The sequence below is a fragment of the Trachypithecus francoisi genome, unplaced genomic scaffold, assembly GCF_009764315.1.
Source record: "Trachypithecus francoisi isolate TF-2019V2 unplaced genomic scaffold, Tfra_2.0 Lachesis_group6, whole genome shotgun sequence".
Taxonomy (NCBI): Eukaryota; Metazoa; Chordata; class Mammalia; order Primates; family Cercopithecidae; genus Trachypithecus; species Trachypithecus francoisi.
This window is the reverse complement of record NW_022681471.1, coordinates 36,084,396-36,106,003: the sequence shown is the minus strand read 5'-3', so window position 1 is coordinate 36,106,003 and position 21,608 is coordinate 36,084,396. Positions and strand designations below refer to the sequence as shown.

Here is a 21,608-nt window from a genome sequence, read left to right as displayed (position 1 = left end):
CAGACCACAGTGCAATCAAACTAGAACTCAGGACTAAGAAACTCAATCAAAACCGCTCAACTACATGGAAACTGAACAACCTGCTCCTGAATGACTACTGGGTACATAACGAAATGAAAGCAGAAATAAAGATGTTCTTTGAAACCAATGAGAACAAAGATACAACATACCAGAATCTCTGGGACACATTTAAAGCAGTGTGTAGAGGGAAATTTATAGCACTAAATGCCCACAAGAGAAAGCAGGAAAGATCTAAAATTGACACTCTAACATCACAATTAAAAGAACTAGAGAGGCAAGAGCAAACACATTCAAAAGCTAGCAGAAGGCAAGAAATAACTAAGATCAGAGCAGAACTGAAGGAGATAGAGACACAAAAAACCCTCCAAAAAATCAATGAATCCAGGAGTTGGTTTTTTGAAAAGATCAACAAAATTGACAGACCGCTAGCAAGACTAATAAAGAAGAAAGAGAGAGAATCAAATAGACGCAATAAAAAATGATAAGGGGATATCACCACGACCCACAGAATACAAACAACCATCAGAGAATACTATAAATGCCTCTACGCAAATCAACTAGAAAATCTAGAAGAAATGGATAATTTCCTGGACACTTACACTCTCCCAAGACTAAACCAGGAAGAAGTTGAATCCCTGAATAGACCAATAGCAGGCTCTGAAATTGAGGACAACAATTATAGCCTACCCACCAAAAAAAGTCCAGGACCAGATGGATTCACAGCTGAATTCTACCAGAGGTACAAGGAGGAGCTGGTACCATTCCTTCTGAAACTATTCCAATCAATAGAAAAGAGGGAATCCTCCCTAACTCTTTTTATGAGGCCAACATCATCCTGATACCAAAGCCTGGCAGAGACACAACAAAAAAAGAGAATTTTAGACCAATATCCCTGATGAACATCGATGCAAAAATTTCAAAAAAATACTGGCAAACGGATTCAGCAGCACATCAAAAGCTTATCCACCATGATCAAGTGGGCTTCATCCCTGGGATGCAAGGCTGGTTCAACATTCGCAAATCAATAAACGTAATCCAGCATATAAACAGAACCAAAGACAAGAACCACATGATTATCTCAATAGATGCAGAAAAGGCTTTTGACAAAATTCAACAGCCCTTATGCTAAAAACGCTCAATAAATTCGGTATTGATGGAACGTACCTCAAAATAATAAGAGCTATTTATGACAAACCACAGCTAATATCATACTGAATGGGCAAAAACTGGAAAAATTCCCTTTGAAAACTGGCACAAGACAGGGATGCCCTCTCTCACCACTCCTATTCAACATTGTTGGAAGTTCTGGCTAGGGCAATCAGGCAAGAGAAAGAAATCAAGGGTATCCAGTTAGGAAAAGAAGAAGTCAAATTGTCCCTGTTTGCAGATGACATGATTGTATATTTAGAAAACCCATTGTCTCAGCCCAAAATCTCCTTAAGCTGATAAGCAACTTCAGCAAAGTCTCAGGATACAAAATTAATGTGCAAAATCACAAGCATTCTTATACACCAGTAACAGACAAGCAGAGAGCCAAATCAGGAATGAACTTCCATTCACATTGCTTCAAAGAGAATAAAATACCTAGGAATCCAGCTTACAAGGGATGTAAAGGACCTCTTCAAGGAGAACTACAAACCACTGCTCAGTGAAATCAAAGAGGACACAAACAAATGGAAGAACATACCATGCTCATGGATAGGAAGAATCAATATCGTGAAAATGGCCATACTGCCCAAGGTATTTATAGATTCAATGCCATCCCCATCAAGCTACCAATGACTTTCTTCACAGAATTGGAAAAAACGGCTTTAAAGTTCATATGGAACCAAAAAGAGCCCGCATTGCCAAGACAATCCTAAGTCAAAAGGACAAAGCTGGAGGCGTCACGCTACCTGACTTCAAACTATACTACAAGGCTACAGTAACCAAAACAGCATGGTACTGGTACCACAACAGAGATATAGACCAATGGAACAGAACAGAGTCCTCAGAAATAATACCACACATCTACAGCCATCTGATCTTTGACAAACCTGAGAAAAACAAGAAATGGGGAAAGGATTCCCTATTTAATAAATGGTGCTGGGAAAATTGGCTAGCCATAAGTAGAAAGCTGAAACTGGATCCTTTCCTTACCCCTTATACGAAAATTAATTCAAGATGGATTAGAGACTTAAATGTTAGACCTAATACCATAAAAACCCTAGAAGAAAATCTAGGTAGTACCATTCAGGACATAGGCATGGGCAAGGACTTCATGTCTAAAACACCAAAAGCAACGGCAGCAAAAGCAAAATTGACAAATGGGATCTAATTAAACTAAAGAGCTTTTGCACAGCAAAAGAAACTACCATCAGAGTGAACAGGCAACCTACAGAATGGGAGAAAATTTTGCAACCTACTCATCTGACAAAGGGCTAATATCCAGAATCTACAAAGAACTCAAACAAATATACAAGAAAAAAACAAACAACCCCATCAAAAAGTGGGCAAAGGATATGAACAGACATTTCTCAAAAGAAGACATCATACAGCCAACAGACACATGAAAAAATGCTCATCATCACTCGCCATCAGAGAAATGCAAATCAAAACCACAATGAGATACCATCTCACACCAGTTAGAATGGCAATCATTAAGAAGTCAGGAAACAACAGGTGTTGGAGAGGATGTGGAGAAATAGGAACACTTTTACACTGTTGGTGGGATTGTAAACTAGTTCAACCATTATGGAAACAGTATGGCGATTCCTCAAGGATCTAGAACTAGATGTACCATATGACCCAGCCATCCCACTACTGGGTATATACCCAAAGGATTATAAATTACTCTAACAAAGACACATGCACACGTATGTTTATTGCGGCACTATTCACAATAGCAAAGACTTGGAATCAACCCAAATGTCCATCTGTGACAGACTGGATTAAGAAAATGTGGCACATATACACCATGGAATACTATGCAGCCATAAAAAAGGATGAGTTTGCGTCCTTTGTAGGGACATGGATGCAGCTGGAAACCATCATTCTTAGCAAACTATCACAAGAAGAGAAAACCAAACACCGCAGTTCTCACTCATAGGTGGGAACTGAACAATGAGATCACTTGGACTCGGGAAGGGGAACATCACACACTGGGCCTATCATGGGGGGGGGAGGAGGGAGGGATTGCATTGGGGAGTTATACATGATATAAACGTCATGCACATGTACCCTAGAACTTAAAGTATAAAAAACAAATAAAATAAAATAAAATAAAATAAAAAAAAATAAATAAAAAAAAAAAAAAAAAAAAAAAAAAAAAAAAACTGACGGCCTCACTTAATTAGACACGTGATAAATATATGGACAAATGGATATATTATACTATAAGAGGGACTGTAAGTTTAATTAATTTCTATTCAAAATATGTTTAAAAAACTTCGTTCATTTGTTTAGATCATGTTTTCTATATGAAACTTAGTCTTATGTTCGTTATAAAAAGTGAATAGATGGAAAAAATAAGGATCCTAAGCCAGTAAGTGATAAATCTAGAACAATGAGTTGAGTACATCTTTTCCCATATCCAATCTCCTTAGGTAATTTGGAAGAAACTATGACCATTTAATTTCTATGTGTTTCACAAAATAAGAGTTGTTCGTTATACTCTCTGAAATATAGGTTTAATTTTCATCAGTAGAATATGGACTTAAATGTTAATGAGAAAATGGCTTTAATCAATTCTAGCTGCTAGCATTATGATTGTAATACAGGGCTGTGATAGAGTGATTTTTGTCTATATGAATAAGTTACTTACAGGTGATAACTTAAATTACATTGGAAGATTTAAACTTGTCAAACTTGTCAAGAATAGCAAAGCCCCAAATTGAAAATCTGTGTCCTACCTTTCCTTCCAAGGATTAATTAAATATATCACTAAGAGCTTATCTCTGCTTATATATTGGTGACAAATGGTTAGCATCATAGCCGGTGATGATAAACATGCCTACATATGTAAAGAATTTTCATAAATCTTAAATTTCAACTAGGCTCAGGAAAAAATGAAACCAAAATCATTATGGAACATTTTTCTGTGTATAGTACATGCTTTTTCTAGGGAGACGTCCAAGTTATCAGAATATCAAGGAAAACCTGTGACCCAAAGAAGTTAAGGAACCACATACACTGCTGCTACTTTTGTGCTTGGCAAATGAGTGGCAATAGAAGAATAATTTTTTTACACATTTAAAACATTTTATCTTCCTTGTGATTGAAGATGAAAAGGAGTAAGAAATTAAGGTCTTTGTTTAATTTATACTGGTAATTTATTTAGGGGGGAGGGGACATGAAGGTAGGTAAACAGGTAGGTCTCTAATTGAACCACCTCTGTAAGTTATGTATGTATATATAAGCTGAAATTGTGTTGACATCTGAGGGTTTTCTTTTTCTTTTTCCTTTATTTTTTGGTGGGGGACTGGGGGTCAGAGTCTCATTCTGTTGCCCAGGCTGGAGTGCAGTGGCATGATCTCAGCTCACTGCAACCCCTGCCTTCTGGATTCAAGTGATTCTCCTGTCTCAGCCTCCTGAGTAGCTGGGACTATAGGTGCCCGCCACCACACCAGCTTATTTTTGTATTTTTAGTAGAGACAGGGTTTCCCCATGTTGGCCAGGCTGGTCTCGAACTCCCAACCTCAAATGATCTGTCTACCTCGGCCACCCAAAGTGCTGAGATTATAGGTGTGAGCCACCGTGCCCAGCCCATTCTGAGGGTTTTCTTTGAAGACAGGTCAAATGCTGTTAGTAAACTTCAAGAGATTGTTAATTCCTTAGTTATATCAGATTTTATAATATTTGAAAATAGATGGCTAACAAGAGGTTAGAAATACTTTTCCTTAATTTTAATCCACATTATGTTACATGCATTCTACCACTACATTTTGGTGCTATTTAAGGTGTGCAATTTTCTATAGGTGACTTTTGAAATTCAGGGAAGATTTGGGCATTTTTAATGAAGAATATCTAACTGGGGGAAGTGTGAAGGGAAAGAAATCCTTTTCAAAAGCTGACCACAAAGAGTAGTTAAAAGTTTTTGTCACTGTCTTCACAAATGTGTAAAGCACAGATCTTTATATAGAGTGCTTGGCATATTGTAGGATGCTCAGTGGTGGTTTTTATTATTATTACTCATATTCAAACAGTGGCAAGAAATATCGTTCCACATAATGGAAAACATTTCCATCAAATCCCACTTACTTTAATGCAAACTTGGAGATAATTTATGGTATTGTATTGTGAACTATTAATGAAAACTTTTTCACAGTTGAGTGAAATTAAAATCACTATATCTCAACTATAGTCTGTTTACTGTCACTTTTTTTATTGTTAAGAAACTTTTGAACTGTTTTTCTTTCTCTATTGTGCTTCCATTCCTTCCCCAGTAAGTATATTTTAGCCATATGCAATCAATTACTTAAAGTATAAATAAGAAATTGGGAAGTATCTGGATTTTTTTCTATCTGACTTGGCATCCACTCCCTCTTAAAAAAATAATTCATTTAGTATAAACACACAATCAAATGAATCTACTCAAAGTGTCTTTAATGATTTCCACCACTGGCATTACATCCTGTACGCTGTTAGGTGGATTTCCGGTGAGCTGATGCACTTCTGAAACCCTTGCTGACTAGAATATGTTCCAGTTCAACCAGCTTGTTTTCCACCGTAGTGAGGTTTACCAATATGCGCTTCTGCATGGCTATTGAGTGTGGGAAATTATTTAAAATATCCCGAGAGAGGTCGTAGACTGAAAGATTGTTGTCTGTATTGCTGTTAATTAACCCAGTAGAAGAGGGTCTTACTAGTGCAAGAGCAGTTGAATTTGATGACATTTCACCAGTGTTTCTCTGTAAAGGAAGGGAATTATACATATGTAGTTTATCGAATTAAGCAATTTCCAAACTACCGAAAAACAACTCGTTTAATCTTGGTTACCAAAAATAAACTGATTTCCCCTAATATGTAGAGATTAAAAATGTATGAATTGGTACATTAATTCAAAAATACATTCTTCCAAAACCAGACTGAGAAAAAAAAAAATATGATAGTCGTTAGGGCCAAAGTTCCATATCCTTTCCTTACATTTCCTGAGCACCTAGTAGGTAAACATATGAACCCTGTATTGACTCTTATCTAAGAGCACCTCACTTGTGACTTTAACACCAGGAAATCCACATTGACACTCGAATTATTGTGAATGCCCAGAAAGGGCCATAAAATAAAGATGGTGGATTAGCAAACAGACACGTGGGGAGAGGAGAAGCAGAGAAGAAAGAGAATCTTACCATAAGATTCTTAAAGTGGGAGATGGTGGTGGGGAATGGGCACTGACAACTCCACTTTCCTCTCCAATGAGTGAAAAGCTGACCACATTACTTAGGGACTTGGGGCTTTTTAGAAGAGACCACAACTGTCGAATCACTGGTCAGAATACAGGAATTGCGGAAGTGAGGGGGTAAAAGTCTGGGGTTCCTTTGAGTGAAAAAGAGGGATGAGGTGATCTCCCCTTACCTCTCATTTTACTATATTTTACTGTCTTACATTACACTCCGCAGTCCACATACTCATCTAGCTTCAACTAATTCAAATCTCCCTTACATTTGCCATTACCTGAAAGCGGCGATATTTCCAGAAGACAGTCACAAGGCACACAGAATGCCGCTCGCTAGGAGTAAATAGACGTTCATGGTTCCTTTTCAGCCTCTTCTCCCTTCTCGGGACTGACCCACTCAGCTGGTAGTTGGAAAGTAGTGGGCCTCTAGCCACCCGGAGTTGGAAAACTTCGGGCCAGGATGCCTGCGGCAACTGGGATGCTCTGTGTTGTCCGCTTTATGTACTGCTGAGGGGGCGCGAGACCTCACATTGGGCACACACGTGGCAGTGCTGCGCCACAATAAGATGACGTAAAAAACCGGCCCTGCAGGAAACCGTGGGGCTCACCTGGTTAGTGTCAGGTCCTTAGAGAGGAGAGTGAAAGACAGTGAGGAAGTGTGGGATTTCTGGGAAGCTGAAACGTAGTACAAGGACAGGCTCTAAAGGGATTGGTTAAATAGAATATTTAAAGTGCTCCTACCTTTTAAAAATATGTCTTTGCTACAACCACTCCTTTATTCACTTCAAAAACAAGATATAAAAATGCACTGTAAAAAGCAGTTACCCACAAATTGTCTTTGCCAGAAACTACCTCCTCCACACCCACCTTGTTATTTAGCATTTACTGCAACCCTAGTCACATTGGAATAATTATGTACATGTGTATCACTTTACAGTTTAAGAAATAATTTGGGGGACATTTTCACTTATAAACCTCACAACAAATTTGTACTAAAATTATTTTTTTTAATTTCAAGTTTATACCATGACATTTATTTTTCTTTTATTTTTTATCAACTTTTAAGTTCAGGGATACATGTGCAGGATGTGCAGGTCTGTTATAGATGTAAATGTGTGCCATGGTGGCCTGCTGCACAGATCAATCTATCACCCAGGTATTAATTAAGCCCAGCACGTATTAGGCCAACACCCATTAGCTGTTCTTCCTGATGCTCTTCCTCCACACCGATCCTGCCCCACCTCGCAGGCCACAGTGCGTTTTGTTACCCCTATGTGTCATGTGTTCTCATCGTTTAGCTCTCACCAGCTCCCACTTATAAGTGAAAACATATGGTGTTTGGTTCTCCAGAGCCAAGGTATTTTTACTACTGTGTCTATTTTTGCAAATGTGGAAACAGATTCAGGTGTTAAATTCATTTGAAACTAATAGCAAAAGCAGGACTTGAATCCATGGAGTTTGAGCTCTAAGATAACTCCCCCATTCTCGTCATTATCCACATGATCTCCACCTCCACTCTGATTTGTGAGCATCAAATATTTTATATTCTCCTACCAAGGTACTGAACATTGTAGTTGGAGTTGTATTAATGGGAGGTAACACATACAGGAATCATTGCACTAGACAAGTTACAAATGTTCAGGAAATTCAGTTAAATGTGGACTATGACACTGACCTAAAGACCCAGAACTAAAAATAATATCCACAGTAATCTCAAGTGAGTGTCCAACTGCAACCCGTAACTCTGCTAGGTAAACAACCCTCATCTTCATATAGATGGGACGGGGAGAAATTACATTTTTAAGTTTTTTCATATCACACCATTTCCTGGTTATGAGTACAAAGCTTCAAGTTTTATTGATCCAATGAATATTTATTAAACACTTATATACTAGACACTGTTCTGTATTTTAAGAATCTGATTATAAGCAAAAATAAAGTATTTCTCCACCTGGAATGTGCAGTCTAGTTTAAGAGACAGACATTAATCAAATACAGAAATGTATGTGAAAGTGCTGAGATAAATGGTACCAAAAAGTACCTGGTGGTGTGGGAGCTCATAATAGAATAAGGATCTAAAGAGGAGTGAAGTTCCTGGCTTTATGGCTAACTCAATTGGATGAATAGGAGATAAAAAAGTATGGAGTTGCTGGTCATGAATTTAGTCTTGGACAAATCCGGTTTCAGGTGGCTTTGAGACATGAAATAAATGCTCACAGGGAGACAAGTGAAGACATAAATTTGTGAGTCATCTACATATAAATCATAATTGACACTCTAGATGTAAAAGAAATTTCTTCATGTCAGTCTAGGGAGTACAAATGAAGAGAAATTTGAATAGAGCATTGAAAGATTTTAATATTTAATAACTGGGCAATAACACTTCTATTAGTACGTGATTGTGGGCTTCCTGACATCTAAATTTTCTGTTTCACTGAATAACATTGAGTGAAGCACATTAACCTTATCTCTAACAATAGGATTTTGAATTTTGATCCTACTGGTATTTAAGTGAAAACTTCAGAATATTTGAAAATATTCTCATCAAACACATTAGAGTACTGTTGCTAACCACTGATTTTTTTATTTTTTATTGTAAAACATATATGACATAGAATTTAACATTTTAATCATTTTTTTTTTTTTTTTTTTTTTTTTTTTATTGAGACGGAGTCTCGCTCTGTCGCCCAGGCTGGAGTGCAGTGGCCGGATCTCAGTCACTGCAAGCTCCGCCTCCCGGGTTTACGCCATTCTCCTGCCTCAGCCTCCCGAGTAGCTGGGACTACAGGCGCCTGCCACCTCGCCCGGCTAGTTTTTTGTATTTTTAGTAGAGACAGGGTTTCACCATATTAGCCAGGATGGTCTCGATCTCCTGACCTCGTGATCCGCCCGTCTCGGCCTCCCAAAGTGCTGGGATTACAGGCTTGAGCCACCGCGCCCGGCCTTTAATCATTTTTAATTGTATAGTTTTGTGGCAATGAGTAAAATCACATGGTTTTACAAACATTAGCCATCCATCACCAGAACTTTTTCATCTTCCCCAACTGAAACTCTGTATTCATGAAACATTAACTTCCCATTTTCCCCTTTCCTTAGTCCTTGACAACCCCTCTTCTATTTTCTGTCTCCATTAACTTGACTACATTAGATACCTCATGTAAGTGGAATTACACAATATTTGTCCTGTCCTGAATGGCTTATTTCAATGAGCATAATATACTCAAGTTTCATCCATGTTGTAGCATGTGTCATAATTTCCTTTTTTTTCAGAAAGAGTAGGCTGAATAATATTCCACTGTATGTGTATACCATGTTTGGCTTTTCCATTTTTTTTGATAAACTCTGTGCTGTTATCATGTTTTAGTATTGTGCATAATGCTGCTTTGAACATGGATGTACAAATATATCTTCAAGACCCTGCTTTTAATTCCTTGGGTATATACCCAGAAGTGGAATTGCTGGATACTATAGTAATTATATTTTTAATTTTTCAGGAACTTCATGTTTTCCACAGCAGCTACACCATTTTATATTTCCATGAACAGTGCACAAGGTTTCCAATTGCTCCATATCCTCCTCAACACTTGTTATTTTCTGTTTTCTTGCTTTTGTTTATATAGTAGCCATCTTAAATGTTATGAAGGGTATTTCACTGTGACTTTCATTTGCATTTATGATTAGTGATATTGAATGTCTTACGTGCTTGTATCTTCTTTGGAGAAACCTCTATTCAAGTCCTTTCCTGGTTTTTAATTTGTTTGTTTGTTTTCTGTCGTTATTGAGTTGTAAAAGTTCTTTATATACTCTGGATACCAATCTCTTATCAGATATTTGCATTGCAAATATTTTATTTCTTCCTGTGAGTTCCTTTTTCACTGTTTTAATAATGTCCTGTAAGGCACAAAGCTTTTAGTTTTGATGAAGTCCACTTTACCTACTTTTTCTTTTGTTGCCTGTAATTTTGGTGTCATACCTTGAAAATCACTACCAAATCTAACATCATGAAGCATTTCTCAAATGTTCCTTCTAAGAATGTTATTGTCGTACCCCTTAAGTTTGGGTATTTGATCCCCTTGAGTTAATTTTTGCATATTGTCTAAAGGGTCCAACTTTATTCTTTAGCATATGGAGAACAGTTTTCACAGCACCATTTATGGAAAAGACTAATTATTCCTCATTGAATAGCCTGGGCATCCTTGTTGACAATCAATTGACTGTACATTCAAGGATTTATTTCTGTGCTCTCTGTTCTGTTCTGTTGGCTCATGTGTGTCTTTATATTAGCAGCACATTTTTTTTTGATTACCATCGCTTTGTGGTAAGTTTTGAAATCAACAAATGTGTGTCCTCTAACTTTGTTCTTATTTCTCAAGATAGTTTTGGCCATTTGCTGTCTCTTGTGTTTCCAAGTAAATTTTAGCATGGATTTTGATATTTCTGCAAAAAACATCTTTGGGATTTTCATAAGTCTTGCTTTGACTCTGTAGATCCCTTTGGGTAGTATTGACATTTTAAGATTATTAACACTTTCACTCCAATATTACAGTATATATTTTCATCTATTTGTATCTTCTTTAAATTACTTCAGCAGCGTTTTGTAGTTTCTAGTGCACAAGTAATTTGCCTCCTTTGTTAAGTGCATTTCTGTGTTTTACAGTTTTTGAGACTATTGAAAATGGACTTTTTTCCTGAATTTTCTTTTCAGATTTTATTGTTAGTGGACAAAAGTGCAAGTGGTTTTTGAGTGTGGATTTTACATCTTGCAACTTTGCTGCATCCTTTTATTAGTTCTAATGTTGAGTGTGTGTGTCAAGGCATTTGTGTATGTACTGGTGTGTGTGTGTATGTGTGTTTGCAATATTTAGGGCTTACTAAATATCATATTATTTGCAAACAGAGATCATTTTACTTCTTCCTTTTCTATTTGGAGATCTTTTGTTTCTTTTTTCTTTTTTAATTGCTCTGGCAAGGACTTTTAGTACCATGTTAAGCACAACTGGAAAAAGAGGGCATACTTGCCCTTTTCCATGTCCTGCAAGAAAGCTTTTAGCCTTTTATCATTGAGGATGTTTGATTCCTAGTTTGTCGAGGGTTTTCATCTTGAAGGCTGTTAAATTTTGTCAAACATTTTTCTGCATCAATTCACGTGATTGTGTGCTTATTTCTTTTTAATTCTGTTAATTTGATGCATTACGCCGATTGATTTTTATATATTGAACTATCTTTGCTTTCCAGGAATAAATTCTACTTGGTTATGGTGTATATGTTTTTTATATATTCTGTTGACTTCTGTTAGCTACCAGTTAAAAATATGCAATTTTAGAGAAGCTTCAGATCCACAGAAAAATTGAGCAGGAAGTACAGATATTTACCATATGCCTCCAGCCCTCACACATGCATGGTCTCCCCGACTTTCAACATCCCATGATCAGAGTGGTAAATTTGTCAAAACTGATGAATCTAAATTAACACCTATTTATCATACAGAGTCCATAATTTATATCAGGATTCACTTGAGCATTTTACGTTCTATGGGTTTGGCAAATTTATAATGACATGTATCCACCATTATTGTATTGTACAAAGTAGTTTCACTGACCTAAAAATCCTATGTGCTCTACCTATTTACAACTCCCTCACCTCAACCCTTGTGAACCAGTGATCATATTACTGTATCCATAGTTTTGCCTTTTCCCAAATATCATATAGTTGGAATCATACAATTTGTAGCTTTTGCTGATTGGGTTATTTTTCTTATTAATATGCACTTATGTTTCCTCCATGTCTTTACATTGATTCATAGCTCATTTCTTTTTAGTCCTGTCTGGATGTACAGTAGTTTATCTATTAACCTACTCAAAGACATCTTGATTGCTTCCAAGTATTTGCAACTACGAAAAAAGCTGCTATAACTATCCATGTGCAGGTTTGTGTGTGGATATAGTTTTTAACTTTTTTGAGTAAATATCAAGGAATATGACAGACTATATGGTAAAGGTTTACTTCACTTTGTAAAAAACAACCATCTTCCAAGTGGTTGTAACATTTTGCTTTCCACCAGCATTAATGAGCATTCCTGTTGCTCCACATTCTTGACAACATTTGGTGTCAGTGTTCTGGATTTTGGCAACCCTAATAGATGCATAGTAATATCTCATTCTTGCTTTAATTTGGATTGTTCAGATGATATCTGATGCTTGGCATGTTTTTTATGCTTATTTGCCAACTGTATATTTCTTTTATTTTTATTTTTATTTTTTATTATACTTTAAGTTCTAGGGTACATGTGCACAACGTGCAGGTTTGTTACATATGTATACACGTGCCATGTTGGTGTGCTGCACCCATCAACTCGACATTTACATTAGGTATATCTGCTAATGCTATCCCTGCCCCCTCCCCACTCCCCACAATAGGACCCAGTGTGTGATGTTCCCCTTCCTGTGTTCAAGTGATCTCATTGTTCAATTCCCACCTATGAGTGAGAACATGTGGTATTTGGTTTTCTGTTCTTGTGATAGTTTGCTGAGAATGATGCTTTCCAGCTGCATCCATGTCCCTACAAAGGACATGAACTCATCCTTTTTTATGGCTGCATAGTATTCCATGGTGTATATGTGCCACATTTTCTTAATCCAGTCTGTCACTGATGGACATTTGGGTTGATTTCAAGTCTTTGCTATTGTGAATAGTGCCACAATAAACATACGTGTGCATGTGTCTTTATAGCAGCATGACTTATAATCCTTTGGGTATATCCCCAGTAATGGGATGGCTGGGTCGAATGATATTTCTAGTTCTAGATCCTTGAGGAATCGCCACACTGTTTTCCACAGTGGTTGAACTACTTCACAGTCCCACCAATAGTGTAAAAGTGTTCCTATTTCTCCACATCCTCTCCAGCAACTGTTGTTTCCTGATTTTTTAATGATTGCCGTTCTAACTGGTGTGAGATGGTATCTCATTGTGGTTTTGATTTGCATTTCTCTGATGGTGAGTTATGATGAGCATTTTTTCATGTGTCTGTTGGTTGTATGAATGTCTTCTTTTGAGAAGTGTCTGTTCATATCCTGTGCCCACTTTTTGATAGGGTTGTTTGTTTTTTTCTTGTAAATTTGATTGAGTTCTTTATAGGTTCTGGATATTAGCCCTTTGTCAGATGAGTAGATTGCAAAAATTTTCTCCCATTCTGTAGGTTGCCTGTTCACTCTGATGGTAGTTTCTTTTGCTGTGCAGAAGGTCTTTAGTTTAATTAGATCCCATTTGTCAATTTTGGCTATTGTCAGCATTGCTTTTGGTGTTTTAGACATGAAGTCCTTGCCCATGCCTATGTTCTGAATGGTATTACCCAGGTTTTCTTCTAGAGTTTTTATGGCATTAGGTCCAACATTTAAGTCTCTAATCCATCTTGAATTAATTTTCGTATAAGGAGTAAGGAAAGGATCCAGTTTCAGCTTTCTACTTATAGCTAGCCAATTTTCCCAGCACCATTGATTAAATAGGGAATCCTTCCCCCATTTCTTGTTTTTCTCAGGTTTGTCAAAGATCAGATGGCTGTAGATGTGTGGTATTATTAATGAGGGCTCTGTTCTGTTCCATCGGTCTATATCTCTGTTTTGGTACCAGTACCATACTGTTTTGGTTAGTGTAGCCTTGTAGTATAGTTTGAAGTCAGGTAGCATGATGCCTCCAGCTTTGTTCTTTTGGCTTAGGATTGTCTTGGCAAACTGGCTCCTTTTTGGTTCCATATGAACTTTAAAGCAGTTTTTTCCAATTCTGTGAAGAAAGTCATTGGTAGCTTAATGGGGATGGCATTGAATCTATAAATTACCTTGGTCAGTACGGTCATTTTCACAATATTGATTCTTCCTATCCATGAGCATGGTATGTTCTTCCATTTGTTTGTGTCCTCTTTTATTTCACTGAGCAGTGGTTTGTAGTTCTCCTTGAAGAGGTCCTTTACATCCCTTGTAAGTTGGATTCCTAGGTATTTTATTCTCTTTGAAGCAATTGTAAATGGGAGTTCATTCATGATTTGGCTCTCTGTTTGTCTGTTACTGGTGTATAAGAATGCTTGTGATTTTTGCACATTGATTTTGTATCCTGAGACTTTGCTGAAGTTGCTTATCAGCTTAAGGAGATTTTGGGCTGAGACAATGGGGTTTTCTAAATATACAGTCATGTCATCTGCAAACAGGGACAATTTGACTTCTTCTTTTCCTAACTGTATACACTTTATTTCTTTCTCTTGCCTGATTGCCCTAGCCAGAACTTCCAACACTATGTTGAATAGGAGTGGTGAGAGAGGGCATCCCTGTCTTGTGTCATTTTTCAAAGGGAATGCTTCCAGTTTTTGCCCATTCAGTATGATATTGGCTGTGGGTATGTCATAAATAGCTCTTATTATTTTGACATACGTTCCATCAATACTGAATTTATTGAGAGTTTCTAGCATGAAGGGCTGTTGAATTTTGTCAAAGGCCTTTTCTGTATCTATTGAGATAATCATGTGGTTTTTGTCTTTGTTCTGTTCATATGCTGGATTACGTTTATTGATTTGTGTACGTTGAACCAGCCTTGCATCCCAGCGATGAAGCCCACTTGATCATGGTGGATAAGCTTTTTGATGTGCTGCTGGATTCCGTTTGCCAGTATTTTATTGAGGATTTTTGCATCGATGTTCATCAGGGATATTGGTCTAAAATTCTCTTTTTTTGTTGTGTCTCTGCCAGGCTTTGGTATCAGGATGATGTTGGCCTCATAAAATGAGTTAGGGAGATTCCCTCTTTTTCTATTGATTGGAATAGTTTCAGAAGGAATGGTACCAGCTCCTCCTTGTACCTCTGGTAGAATTCAGCTGTGAATCCATCTGGTCCTGGACTTGTTTTGGTGGGTAGGCTATTAATTATTGCCTCAATTTCAGAGCCTGCTATTGGTCTATTCAGGGATTCAGCTTCTTCCTGGTTTAGTCTTGGGAGAGTGTAAGTGTCCAGGAAATTATCCATTTCTTCTAGATTTTCTAGTTGATTTGCATAGAGGTGTTTATAGTATTCTCTGATGGTAGTTTGTATTTCTGTGGGGTCGGTGGTGATATCCCCTTTATCATTTTTTATTGCATCTATTTGATTCTTCTCTCTTTTCTTCTTCATGTGTCTTGCTAGCGGTCTATCAATTTTGTTGATCTTTTCAAAAAAACCAGCTCCTGGATTCATTGACTTTTTGGAGGGTTTTTATAGCTCTATCTCCTTCAGTTCTGCTCTGATCTTAGTTATTTCTTGCCTTCTGCTAGCTTTTGAATGTGTTTGCTCTTGCTTCTCCAGTTCTTTTAATTGTGATGTTAGAGTGCCATTTTAGATCTTTCCAGCTTTCTCTTGTGGGCATTTAGTGCTATAAATTTCCCTCTACATACTGCTTTAAATGTGTCCCAGAGAATCCGGTATGTTGTATCTTTGTTCTCATTGGTTTCAAAGAACATCTTTATTTCTGCCTTCATTTCGTTATGTATCCAGTAGTCATTCAGGAGCAGGTTGTTCAGTTTCCATGTAGTTGAGCGGTTTTGATTGATTTTTATATTCATGGATTGGAAGAATTAATACTGTTAAAATGCCCATGCTTTCCAAAGCAATCTAGAGATTTAATGCAACCCCTATAAAAATACAGCTGACGCTCTTCACAGAAATAAAGTAAATAATCCTAAAATTTGTATAGGACCACAAAAGACCTAGAACAGTCAAAACCATCCTAAGCAGACAGAACAAAAATGGAGGAATCACATTATGTGACCTTAAATTTTTCTACACAGCTGTAGTAACCAAAACAGTATGGTACTGGCGAAAAAAAAAAAAAAACCCAGAATCATAGGTCAAGGAAACAGAATAGAAAACCCAGAAACATATCCATTCACCTACAGTAAAGTCATTTTGACAAAGGTGCCAAAAACATACACTAAGGAAAAGACAGTTTCTTCAATAAATGGTGTCAGTAAAACTGGATATTCATTTCCAGAAGAGTAAAACTAGAGCACTATCTATCTCTTGCCATGTACAAAAAATCAATGAACATGAATTTAAGACTTAGATCTAAGACCTCAAACTGTAAACCTACTACAAGAAAACTTTGGGAAGAATCTCAAGTACATTGTTTTGGGCAAAAATATCTTGAGTAATGCCCCACAATCACAGGCAACCAAACCAAGAAGGGACATATGGGATCCAATCAACTTAGAAAGCTCCTGGACAGCAAAGGAAACAATCAAAGTAAAGAGACAACCCACAGAATGGGAGAAAATATTTGCAAACTACCCATCTCACCAGAATATATAAAATGCTCAAACAACTGTATAAGAAAAAATATAATAATCCAATCAGAAAATGAACTCTATATTGAATGAGTATCTCTCAAAAGAAGACACACAAATGGCAAACAGGTGTATGAAAAGGTGTTCATCATTGATCATCAGATAAACGCAAATCAAAACTACAATGAAATATCATCTCGCCCCAATGAAAATGGCTTACATTCAAAAGACGGGCAATAACAAATGCTGGTAAGGATGTGGAGAAAACGGAAGCCGTGTACACTGTTAATGGGAATGTAAATTACTACAACCACTATGGAGAACAGTTTGGAGAATCCAGTGATTCTACTTTTCATTATCTACCTAAATAAAGTGAATGAGTATATTGAAAAGATATCTGCACTTATGTGTTTGTTCCAGCACTATTCCTAATGGTCATAATTTGAAAGCAACCTATGTATCTATCAACAGATGAATGGATAAAGAAAATCTGATACATATATACAATGAATTACTCTTGTAAAAATAATGAGATTCTGTTATTTGCAATAATATGGATCAAAATGGTAATCATTATGTTAAGTAAAATAAGTCAGGCACAGAAAAACAAATATCGTATGTTTTCACTTATTTGTAGTATCTAAAATTAAAAGCAATTGAGCTCATTGACATAGTAGATGAATTGTTACCAAAAGATGCAAAAGCTAGTAGAGGAATTGGGGGGCGGGGGTTGGGGATGCTTAATGGGCACAAAAAATAAAAAGAATGAGTAAGACCTATGATTTCATAGCACAACAGCGTGATATCGCCAATAATAATTAATTGTACATTTTAAAATAACTTAAAAAGTATAATTGAACTGTTTTTAACACAAAGAATGAATGCTTGAGGGGATGGAAACCCCATTCACCATAATGTGATTATTACATATTTCATGCTTGTATCAAACTATCTCATGTACCTACATAAAACAAAGAATGAAAACATGGAACTGAAATCAGTTATTCTTTCACGTTAAGTTCAGATTCATTTCAATAAAATAAATATTAACAAAAATTAAAAGATATTTAGGAACAAGTTTAACTAAGCGGATGAACGATCTATATACTGAAAACTATAAGATATTGATAAAAAATTGAAAACTAATAAATGTAAAGATATTCCATGTTTATGAATTGAAAGGCTTAATATTAATAAAATACCTACATTATGCAAAAGTATGTTCAGATTCAACACAATTCCTATGAAAGTCCCAAGGGCATTTTTCACAGACAAAGAGAAAACAATCCTCATGTTTATGGAACAACAAAAGACCCCAAATAACCAAAGAAATCTTGAGAAAGGAAATCAAAGCTAGAAGCCTCACATTTCTTGATTTCGAACTTTATTACAATCCTATTGTAATAAAAGGAATATGACACTTTCAGTGAAAAAAAGACACAGAAACCAATGAAACAGAATTGATTGTCCAAAACTAAACCCATGCATTGCATATATGGTCAACTAATCTTTAAGGGTTTCAGGAACACACAGTAGGGAAGTGGTAGTCTCTTCAAAAAATGGTGTTTCTAAAACTGGATATCTACATGCAAAAGCATAAACTGAACCCTTGTCTTATACCATATACAATAATTAACTCAAATATATCAAAGACCTAAATGTAAGATGTGAAGCAATAAAATTTGTAGGAGAAATCATAGAGGGAAAGCTCCTTAACAATGAGTTTGAAAATGTTTATTTGGATACGACACAAAAAGCACAGGCAACAAGAGCCCCCCACCCCCCCAAAATATTCCAAAACAAAAAACAAGTGAGATTACATCAAACTAAAAAAATCTTCTGCATAGCAAAGGAAATAATCAACAGAATAAAGAGGCAACCTATGGAATGGGAGAAAATGTTTGCAAACCATAAAATGTCTCCTATGAGGTTAATGTCCAAAATATTTAAGAAGCTCATGCAATTAAATAGAAAAAAAAAAACAGAAATAAACTGATTAAAATATGGGCAAAGGACATGGATAAACATGTTTCCAAAGGAGACATACAAATGATTAACCAATATATGAAAAGGTGCTCAATGTCACTAATCATCAGAGAGATGAAAATCAAAACCACAATGAAATATCACCTCATGCATGTTAGGATGGTTATTATCAAAAAGACCAGAGATAACAAGTGTTGGCAAGAGTATAAAGAAAAGGGAGCCTGTATACAGTCGGCAGCAATGGAAATTAGTACAGCCATTATGCCAAAAAATTAAAAATAGAACTACCTTATGATCCAGGATTCTAATTTCCAGGTACATATACAATTGATATCTCAAGAGTTATCTGCACTTCTATGTTTATTGCAGCACTATTCACAATAGACAAGATATGAAAACAACCTAAGTGTCCATCAATGCATGACACTTAGATTCAAGAAAATATGGTGTATGGTATATATATACACACACATACACACACACATATATATACACATACACTATATACACAGGCACACACACACTGGAATATTATTCAGCCATAAAAAGAAGGAAATCTTACCATCAACAAGAACATAGAAATTTACTTAGCTTATTTCTAAGATTTCATCTGAGACTACATAGATATTTACTTATTTCACTTAGCATAATAGACAATCTGGAGTGCATTAAGAGGGTGATTGCCAGGAATTGGGGATTAGGCAAAATGGGTAGATGTTAGGAAACACATTTTCAGTTATGAGATGAATAATTTCTGGGGATCTAATGTAAAACATTGTTACTATAATTAATGATACTGTAATGTTTACTTGAAATTACTAGGACAGCAGAGCTTAACTGTCCTTACTGCACACACACATACACACTTGTGGAAATAGTAACTATGTGTGGTGAAGGATGTGTTAGTTAATTTGATTGTGGCAATTACTGCTCAATGCACATGTATATCATATCATGTTGTTATATATTTAATATATACAATTTTTTGTCACTCATACATCAATAAACATGGAAAAAACAATGTTAAATTTGAAAATACGTGATTCCTCAATCATTTGCATCTCACTGTTAAATATTGTAGGCAACCTGATGAATATTTTCAAGCTGGTATTTGAATATATGTAATATTTACGTTACGGTTGAGCCCTTTACAGTGTTGTTTATGTTAACGAGAGTCAGATAAATGTATTTGATTACACGGACAACTTGTTTGTGAAAATTGTTTGCTACCTCCAGTAATCTGGACAGTAAGTTCATGCCCTTACATTTGTTTATTATTTCTATGCTTTAAAAAGCATCTTCATTTACATTATTTCATTTAATTCTCCCAACAACCCTCTGTAGTAGGTAGGACAGGTGTAATTCCCATTTTGCAGTTGAGGAAGGTGGTGTAGATTATTTAATTGCTTTGATTAAGGTCTCAGAATTAGTTAACTAGGAACCTGATCTCCTGATTCCAGTTTCCCTCATTATACTGCCTCCATATATGTATATTCAAATAGCAGAGAATTGCTACTTATTATATGGTTTTAGTTTTCTGTTTCTGTGTAGAGAAGGTGAATAAATGGAGACACCTTGGCAGCATTTTACAGATATCCTAAGTATGTTAGTGTGTTCATAATTAGTTGAAAAATGTAATTCTATAACTTCATAATGATTGATAGCGTCATTTTGTTCTTGTATACTTTTCAGTTTTTCGAGTACACGTAATAAGTAACAATCTTGGTTGGCTGTTTTATTGGGTACTCACATGCTGTTTGAGAGGACCCCACTCATAGTCTTTTTGAAAATTGTTACCCTAGTAGTCCTTTTTTCATTTAGGTTTAAGTTTAGTTGTAGCAGAGATTCAAAATAGCAATAACTCAAAAAAACAACGTAGTTGATTATAAGACAGGCAATCTGGCACATGGAGGAGAAATTCATAAATCTATTGTGGAATATAGATTTGTTATACACAGTTTCTTTGCCATCCTCAATGTATATCTTCAACTTCATCGTTCAAAATGTTTGCCGAACAGCTCTCAGCTACAACACTTGTATAAAAAGTAAAGAAGGACATGCCTCCTCCCTTTTAAGGACGTTTCCCAAACATTTTGTATGATGCCACTTTCATTTTGCTGGTAAGAGTAGAGTTACATGGCCAAAGCTCACTGCAAAGGAAGCTAAGAAATATTTTATTTATTCTAAGTGTCCAATATGCTCAACCAAAATTTATGGTATACTACTAAGGAGAAAAGGAATAAGAGTATTGTGGGGATATAGTTCAATCTTTGTGGATATCTATCAATCTTCTTTAGAAGGGGACTTAGATTTAGTTTCAGGATAGAAACTCCTATTTTTGCCAATAAATTGCAATGAACTTGCTCAATTGTGAGAACTTTGGCTGATGTTTGAGAATTAGAGAAAAAGAGAAAGAGAATAGCAATCTGCTTTTTTTCAGAATATCACCTGTTTTTCTCTTCAAACACCTTCATTGAAATCGTCTATAAATAGTTCTCTCTCTATTGTTATTCTCCCATAACAAGACCAGACTACATCGTGCCTACTCAAGGCCATGCGACAGGATGTGCTGCATTAACCGTTAACGTTTTGACATTTGCCCTATTAATTTACATAATTTTGAACTGACCGATATAAAAACAGAACATAATTAAATTCAGACACAAAACTGAATTAAACTGAATTAAAAATGAAGAAACGTAGTTGAAAATTTTCTTTCTGATCGCATATTCTCTAGTTCACCAACAGAGAACACTGTAGGTTTATTTTATTTTTTGGTTGCTCTGTACTTTTCAATTACAGCTTCCTTACATTTGGATGTACTGCATATTATCCAGGGTCAAATAAATAATTGGCATATTGTATCTGTGAAATATACCATAAATCATTGATATCTAATACCAGAATCCTCAAGTCACTTGTGGATTAATA

The 21,608-nt window shown here is 36.0% G+C and overlaps 1 protein-coding gene across 1 annotated transcript; it reads right to left on the bottom strand.

Moving 5' to 3' along the window:
- Positions 1–5,597: 5,597 nt before the first annotated feature.
- On the bottom strand, positions 5,598–6,988 carry CT83 (cancer/testis antigen 83). The gene is given in 3 exon segments (XM_033201578.1): positions 5,598–5,909; positions 6,673–6,702; positions 6,705–6,988. Coding segments are annotated over 3 exon segments (342 nt in total). The 5' UTR covers positions 6,750–6,988; the 3' UTR covers positions 5,598–5,642.
- Between the last annotated feature and the right edge of the window lie 14,620 nt (positions 6,989–21,608).